Source organism: Diplotaxodon limnothrissa, linkage group LG14 (assembly GCF_057381915.1).
Source record: "Diplotaxodon limnothrissa isolate DT_005_m linkage group LG14, D_limnothrissa_male_GT1.1, whole genome shotgun sequence".
In the NCBI taxonomy this organism is placed as follows: domain Eukaryota; kingdom Metazoa; phylum Chordata; class Actinopteri; order Cichliformes; family Cichlidae; genus Diplotaxodon; species Diplotaxodon limnothrissa.
The window spans coordinates 12911696-12920325 of NC_140609.1; the positions used below are offsets into that span (position 1 = coordinate 12911696).

The 8630-nt window shown below is 41.6% G+C and overlaps 1 protein-coding gene across 1 annotated transcript; it reads right to left on the minus strand.

The window, feature by feature from the left end:
- Nucleotides 1-389: 389 nt before the first annotated feature.
- LOC146618540 (uncharacterized) lies at nt 390-8426 on the minus strand. Its single transcript, XM_085370086.1, has 4 exons — nt 4250-8426; nt 1245-1375; nt 576-699; nt 390-469 (listed from the first exon to the last, which is right to left on the minus strand). Exons 1-4 carry the CDS (start codon nt 8424-8426, stop codon nt 390-392), a joined length of 4512 nt encoding a protein of 1503 aa, XP_085226212.1.
- Between the last annotated feature and the right edge of the window lie 204 nt (nt 8427-8630).

The window sequence follows — 8630 nt, forward strand, 5'->3', positions numbered from 1 at the left end:
GACCATCTTGAAAATGTCCTGAACTGAAGCCATTTTCCGAACTATAACAGGAAGGGAAAAGACTCTTCTTAGATTGGTTTTGGTGTTTCTGTGTGAAATCAGTAAAAGTATGAACATAATCGCCATCTAGTGGCAGAGAAAAGGAATTAAAACACTTTGTGAATGAGCTGCCACAGCAGTGGTCCAATCTTCTACTGTGTCAGGAGTATTCAGACAATTTTGACATACTTTTTTTCCACAATGGTAAAACCAATATTAGGTACATAATTCATGACAAATAAACATGTAAAAGGGGTTGATGATATAAAACAGCTCTGTATCAAAGGCAGTGTGGAGTAAGCAGACCTGCTTCTGTTCACTCTGAAGATGAAGTTACTTTAAGAAAACCCTCAGAGTCCCAGAGCTTCTTTCTTCACGCTGCAACCCAGCAGGACATTTCCAGCATCCACACACTCTGACACACACGGTGCTAAAAACACAAAACAGATATTAAAATAATGATTGTGGGAGGAAAGCTGTAGAATGAAACAGTTTTTTAAAGCTGTTATTTTATCTGTTACAATCATTGCTAGTACCATTGTGAGCACAGAGCCACGAGGCAGCCTTCATAGCCAGAAGCTCCCACTCGTCCTTTGCATCCATCTTGAAACCATGAAGCCAGATCAGAGCCAGAATGGTGGCCCACACTTCACTGCTGGTCTAATTCCCCAAATCAAAATCAATCAAATAAAACAGACAGAACACACATTTTACTTTCTACAACCAGTAATATTACATATGTTTGTGTACTTCTTTGTCACACGGGGTCACCAAGGTGGGCAGCTCTGCATATTTGATTTGGCAGATTATTACACTGGATGCTCTTCTGATGAAATCCCAAACTGTGATATCATAAATGCTCTAAAATAATGTGCTGACATGTTTTTACAACAACTGATGAGGAAAATAATTTCTGCTGCCGTGTGGTTTCTGGATAATATCAGACGCTGGTGCAGCTCAGTGGGAGGTTAGGAGTGTGATTACCACCAGTGTTTTAGCTTCTGATATGCAGATGTTTATTCTCAGGCTGTGAGGCAGGCCTACGTTTAGTTTGACTTCATTTTATTTGTTTTATGGTGTGTTTTTAATTTTATCATGTGTTTTTGTTCAAATTATAGAATCAAATCTGTTTTATCTCACATCATCATTTTGTGTTAATATTTAAATTGACAGCAGTGCATCTTTTCAGGCTTTGACTTTTCCACCTCCTCGTTGGTCTGTCCCAGTGCAGCAGCCAGAGCTGGATCAAGCAGCCAGCAGCCAGACGCCTCCTGCAGGGAGACTAACTGCAGCAAAGGGTCTCTGGGTGGCTGCTCAGGCACAGCAGCTGGAAAATCTAAGATGCAATAAAAACAAAACCCGATTATGGTGCTAGATGACAAACAGAACTCTACATGATAACTCAGTGCATAAAACACCGCACTGTAAACTATGCAACAGATAAATATTATGTTTTTCACTTGAAAATTACATCTTAAAAATGTAATCATTACATAAGAGCTCCACATCAAACACATTAATCACATCATCTTTGTAGTGAAATAGCTGATGACTCATTAAACGTTTCCATGCAATTTATCCACAGTGAAAAATATCCACTTTGCTGGATCTGAAAATCACGTTTTCCGAGATCAGACGAGAGCGGGCGTGTTCAGTTCACGTGCTGCTCTTTGGCAGTTTTACAGATTTTATTCTGAACATCTTTCTGAAGTGACTGGTTTTTGCTTGTATTCAGCAGAAACTGGAAACTAATCCAACTTGCTGAATGTATTTACACAGTCTTGTTTGCCTCCAGTGCAGTGTCTTTGTCACAAATGTGAGAAACAAATTAAAAGGTGATCATGCCAAAAGGTAGTGAAATTAATACAAAATTGTGAAGGCAAAGTGCCAGAAGAGTAAATACATGGTCACAAACTGTGTATCAGGTAAAATTGTCTAAGTGAGGGTTATGCTTGTGTTTTACTATAACACCATCTAGTGGATATCTAGTGCTCATTGTTCTTTGACAAATACTTTCAAATAGCTTCACAGTGCAAAGCAACCAGAACTGAAGGCAGATACAGTAAAGGCCTCGCAAGGGAGGAAACAACATTTGATATCTATGAGTTCTACACTCCAAACGGTCAATTATTAACAAAAAAACTTGCTTGTTCAATCCAATTTGAGCCTTTGAAAATGGGGGGATTGTATGAAAAAGGCCTAACTCCTGAACGAGCATTTTCAAGGATTTCAAGCACCTGTACCTGTTCAATGTTCACTTGAAAGACCCCCTTATAAAGTACTTCTAGCTGAAATGATGAGGACAAAATCCGTGCTGCTTGTTTGTGAAAAATCTGAAAGTTGTGGCTGTATAGACAAACACAGTGAAAAATTTCTGAAGTCTCAGTGTCTCCCTGTGTGTTGATGCAGAATGTGTGCACACAGAAGACTCAGTGCCAGTTATCAATTTAGTTATTTATTTTTTGCACTGCATTAGATAACATCAAAATAGTGTTTTCAAAAATGACAATAATATTCCCAATTGTGTTATTTTTATGTTGTAATCTTTATGAAAAAACTTAAAAAACAAACAAACAAAAACAAAACACCTACCTCATAATCTTTTGAGTCTGGTATATGGCGGGGCGCTGTGGACACCCAAGTTTGTGAATGCAATAACTCAAGAACGAGACAATGTAGAATTTTTAAATTAATACCATGGTAGCATTTACTAAAAATCTCTGTAAGGTTTAAATCTCAGGGACCTTGACTTCAAGGTCAGAGCTTAACTTTTCTAAAGAAAAGAGGATTTTCCCATTTATAAAACATGTATGTCTACTAGGAGGCTAAAGGTTAGCACTATATTTAAAAAGAGTTACAAACAACAATTAGATGATGCTTAAAGCTGGTTTATTTAATAAACATCCAGTTTATTTCCAATTTGGATCAAATTATGTCTGATTGAAGGACTGATGTAATGGTAAGTTGTCCGCTGCTCCGCTTTGAATATTGGTAAGAACTTGACACAGAGATTACTTAATGGATTTTAAGCAAAATTGTGCCTTAGTTCAAGAACATATTCATCAGTTGTTTTTATGTTTTTAGGCTTTTTTTCCCTTTTCAATTTTCACAAGAATTGCTAGTTCCCCTAGAGTTTTGGCCACCTCAACAATCAAGTGATTCCCTATGAGCAAGCAATGAGCGACAGTGGGAAGGAAAAACTCCCTTCTAAAAGGAAGAAACCTTCGACAGAACCAGGCTCTTAAAGGGACAGCCATCTGTCGCGACTGGTTGGGGTGGGGGGAGTGAAAATTAAAAAAGACAAAAAAGCCAAAGTGATCATTATTGGAGCAGCTTAATTAATTCTTGCAATGTAATCTGCTGTTAATGGCTTTTTACAATCCCTGTTTGTGTTTTTGTCATTTTTGTCCGTGGTTGAAGCAATGCTGGAGATTGATTCTCTATGATCTTTCTGTTTTGAAGGCTGCTGAGAGACCACAAGGTTTGGTCCCCGTTTGCTACTCATGTCAGGGAGAACTCTTAGAGAGGCCAGGACTGAAAAAGGGGTGGTGGAGAACCTCCGAGGGTGTTATGCGCTGGTTTGGATCCAATGCTAACATCTCTTTGATTAGGCTGACAAATACAGTTTGGATTTTTTCCCAGCCCCACATTATACTCAGCATTGGTCCAAGGTCATCGAGGCACTTAAGTGTTATGGATCGAGTGTCGTTGGACTGATAATCTGTTTCATCTTGAAATTGTTTTTCGGTCTTAAATGTCCAGCGTTGTCCGTTGTAGTTGTCTTTTATGAAATAGTTATCAGTGTAAAAGCCAGAGTCTAAAACATGATCTGGTGGCTGTCCCTGGGTCTGTATGATGAATTTCAAAACATCATAATCATTTCTCCCAGGGTAGAAAGGATACCCAGTAGCAAGCTCCACAGCTACCAGCCCCAGGGACCACATGTCTATTGCTTCATTAAATAGACTACCAATCATAACCTCAGGTGCTTTATAACCAACCGTCCCCACACAGTCACCAGGAATCACTGTAGATGCGGGACATGCAATGCCAAAGTCTATAAGTTTGACTTTGATGGGACACTCATAGCGGTCCACAACCATTATGTTTCCAGGTTTGAGGTCAGCATGCACTATTCCCACAGAACCCAGGTGGGACAGGGCATTTGTGAGTTGATGTAAAATTGGCCTGATTTCGCTTATGGGGAGACCCTGGTTTTCCGGGTCCTCTATGTAGTCCCACAGGCTTTGGTCAAGGAGTTCAAAATTTAAGCAGATGCGGTCACCGTCGATGAAAAAGTCGTTCCATTGAACAATGTTGCATCTATCTGCATCCAAGCCTCGCAGCTGCTCCAGGATGAGAATTTCCATTTTTGCCTGTTGGAGAATTTTAGGGTTATTTTTGTTGACTTTAATAGCAACAACTTTGTTGGTTTTTGTATTGCAACATTTGGTTACAATACCAAAGCCCCCTTCTCCAAGGAAACCCTCGACCTCGTAGTGACCTCCCAAAAGGGTCCCTTTAGATATTTCAAGATCATCTATAGAGGAGGATGTGTTGGCTGATGCGTTGACGTATTCTTGTTGAGAAAATTCTTCTGAGTATTGGGAACTGCAGCTGATTTTCTGTGATTCTTCTCTTTTGCAACTAGAAGGCTGCTGAGAGACCACAAGGTTTTGTCCCCCTGTGCTACTCATGTCAGTGCAGGGAGAACTCTTAGAGAGGCCAGGACTGAAAAAGGGGTGGTGGAGAACCTCCGAGGGTGTTATGCGCTGGTTTGGATCCAATGCTAACATCTCTTTGATTAGGCTGACAAATACAGTTTGGATTTTTTCCCTGCCCCACATTATACTCAGCATTAGTCCAAGGTCATCGAGGCACTTAAGTTTTATGGATCGAGTGTCGTTGGACTGATAATCTGTTTCATCTTGAAATTGTCTTTCGGTCTTAAATGTCCAGTGTTGTCCGTTGTAGTTGTCTTTTATGAAATAGTTATCAGTGTAAAAGCCAGAGTCTAAAACATGATCTGGTGGCTGTCCCTGGGTCTGTATGATGAATTTCAAAACATCATAATCATTTCTCCCAGGGTAGAAAGGATACCCAGTAGCAAGCTCCACAGCTACCAGCCCCAGGGACCACATGTCTATTGCTTCATTAAATAGACTACCAATCATAACCTCAGGTGCTTTATAACCAACCGTCCCCACACAGTCACCAGGAATCACTGTAGATGCGGGACATGCAATGCCAAAGTCTATAAGTTTGACTTTGATGGGACACTCATAGCGGTCCACAACCATTATGTTTCCAGGTTTGAGGTCAGCATGCACTATTCCCAAAGAACCCAGGTGGGACAGGGCATTTGTGAGTTGATGTAAAATTGGCCTGATTTCGCTTATGGGGAGACCCTGGTTTTCCGGGTCCTCTATGTAGTCCCACAGGCTTTGGTCAAGGAGTTCAAAATTTAAGCAGATGCGGTCACCGTCGATGAAAAAGTCGTTCCATTGAACAATGTTGCATCTATCTGCATCCAAGCCTCGCAGCTGCTCCAGGATGAGAATTTCCATTTTTGCCTGTTGGAGAATTTTAGGGTTATTTTTGTTGACTTTAATAGCAACAACTTTGTTGGTTTTTGTATTGCAACATTTGGTTACAATACCAAAGCCCCCTTCTCCAAGGAAACCCTCGACCTCGTAGTGACCTCCCAAAAGGGTCCCTTTAGATATTTCAAGATCATCTATAGAGGAGGATGTGTTGGCTGATGCGTTGACGTATTCTTGTTGAGAAAATTCTTCTGAGTATTGGGAACTGCAGCTGATTTTCTGTGATTCTTCTCTTTTGCAACTAGAAGGCTGCTGAGAGACCACAAGGTTTTGTCCCCCTGTGCTACTCATGTCAGTGCAGGGAGAACTCTTAGAGAGGCCAGGATTGAAAAAGGGGTGGTGGAGAACCTCCGAGGGTGTTATGCGCTGGTTTGGATCCAATGCTAACATCTCTTTGATTAGGCTGACAAATACAGTTTGGATTTTTTCCCAGCCCCACATTATACTCAGCATTAGTCCAAGGTCATCGAGGCACTTAAGTTTTATGGATCGAGTGTCGTTGGACTGATAATCTGTTTCATCTTGAAATTGTCTTTCGGTCTTAAATGTCCAGTGTTGTCCGTTGTAGTTGTCTTTTATGAAATAGTTATCAGTGTAAAAGCCAGAGTCTAAAACATGATCTGGTGGCTGTCCCTGGGTCTGTATGATGAATTTCAAAACATCATAATCATTTCTCCCAGGGTAGAAAGGATACCCAGTAGCAAGCTCCACAGCTACCAGCCCCAGGGACCACATGTCTATTGCTTCATTAAATAGACTACCAATCATAACCTCAGGTGCTTTATAACCAACCGTCCCCACACAGTCACCAGGAATCACTGTAGATGCGGGACATGCAATGCCAAAGTCTATAAGTTTGACTTTGATGGGACACTCATAGCGGTCCACAACCATTATGTTTCCAGGTTTGAGGTCAGCATGCACTATTCCCAAAGAACCCAGGTGGGACAGGGCATTTGTGAGTTGATGTAAAATTGGCCTGATTTCGCTTATGGGGAGACCCTGGTTTTCCGGGTCCTCTATGTAGTCCCACAGGCTTTGGTCAAGGAGTTCAAAATTTAAGCAGATGCGGTCACCGTCGATGAAAAAGTCGTTCCATTGAACAATGTTGCATCTATCTGCATCCAAGCCTCGCAGCTGCTCCAGGATGAGAATTTCCATTTTTGCCTGTTGGAGAATTTTAGGGTTATTTTTGTTGACTTTAATAGCAACAACTTTGTTGGTTTTTGTATTGCAACATTTGGTTACAATACCAAAGCCCCCTTCTCCAAGGAAACCCTCGACCTCGTAGTGACCTCCCAAAAGGGTCCCTTTAGATATTTCAAGATCATCTATAGAGGAGGATGTGTTGGCTGATGCGTTGACGTATTCTTGTTGAGAAAATTCTTCTGAGTATTGGGAACTGCAGCTGATTTTCTGTGATTCTTCTCTTTTGCAACTAGAAGGCTGCTGAGAGACCACAAGGTTTTGTCCCCCTGTGCTACTCATGTCAGTGCAGGGAGAACTCTTAGAGAGGCCAGGATTGAAAAAGGGGTGGTGGAGAACCTCCGAGGGTGTTATGCGCTGGTTTGGATCCAATGCTAACATCTCTTTGATTAGGCTGACAAATACAGTTTGGATTTTTTCCCAGCCCCACATTATACTCAGCATTAGTCCAAGGTCATCGAGGCACTTAAGTTTTATGGATCGAGTGTCGTTGGACTGATAATCTGTTTCATCTTGAAATTGTCTTTCGGTCTTAAATGTCCAGTGTTGTCCGTTGTAGTTGTCTTTTATGAAATAGTTATCAGTGTAAAAGCCAGAGTCTAAAACATGATCTGGTGGCTGTCCCTGGGTCTGTATGATGAATTTCAAAACATCATAATCATTTCTCCCAGGGTAGAAAGGATACCCAGTAGCAAGCTCCACAGCTACCAGCCCCAGGGACCACATGTCTATTGCTTCATTAAATAGACTACCAATCATAACCTCAGGTGCTTTATAACCAACCGTCCCCACACAGTCACCAGGAATCACTGTAGATGCGGGACATGCAATGCCAAAGTCTATAAGTTTGACTTTGATGGGACACTCATAGCGGTCCACAACCATTATGTTTCCAGGTTTGAGGTCAGCATGCACTATTCCCACAGAACCCAGGTGGGACAGGGCATTTGTGAGTTGATGTAAAATTGGCCTGATTTCGCTTATGGGGAGACCCTGGTTTTCCGGGTCCTCTATGTAGTCCCACAGGCTTTGGTCAAGGAGTTCAAAATTTAAGCAGATGCGGTCACCGTCGATGAAAAAGTCGTTCCATTGAACAATGTTGCATCTATCTGCATCCAAGCCTCGCAGCTGCTCCAGGATGAGAATTTCCATTTTTGCCTGTTGCAGAATTTCAGGGTTATTTTTGTTGACTTTGATAGCAACAAATTCGTTGGTTTTTGTATTGCAACATTTGGTTACAATACCAAAGCCCCCTTCTCCAAGGAAACCCTCGACCTCGTAGTGACCTCCCAAAAAGGTCCCTTTAGATATTTCAAGATCATCTATAGAGGAGGATGTGTTGGCTGATGCGTTGACGTATTCTTGTTGAGAAAATTCTTCTGAGGTTTGGGAACTGCAGCTGATTTTCTGTGATTCTTCTCTTTTGCAACTAGAAGGCTGCTGAGAGACCACAAGGTTTTGTCCCCCTGTGCTACTCATGTCAGTGCAGGGAGAACTCTTAGAGAGGCCAGGATTGAAAAAGGGGTGGTGGAGAACCTCCGAGGGTGTTATGCGCTGGTTTGGATCCAATGCTAACATCTCTTTGATTAGGCTGACAAATACATTTTGGATTTTTTCCCAACACCCCCTTATCTTCAGTAGTTGTTCAAGGTCATCGAGGCACTTAAGTTTTATGCATCGAGTGTCCTTGGACTGACAACCTGTCTCATCTTGAAATTGTCTTTCGGTCTTAAATGTCCAGTGTTGTCCGTTGTAGTTGTCTTTTATGAAATAGTTATCAGT

Coding starts and splice junctions, on each gene's coding strand:
- LOC146618540 (XM_085370086.1), bottom strand. CDS start 8,426: ATGTTAGCATTGGATCCAAACCAGCGCATAACACCCTCGGAGGTTCTC. Junction 1,376..4,249: donor AGAGGACCCGGAAAACCAGG/GTCTCCCCATAA, acceptor ATTGCATCTTAG/ATTTTCCAGCTGCTGTGCCT. Junction 470..575: donor GTGGCTCTGTGCTCACAATG/GTACTAGCAATG, acceptor TTGTGTTTTTAG/CACCGTGTGTGTCAGAGTGT.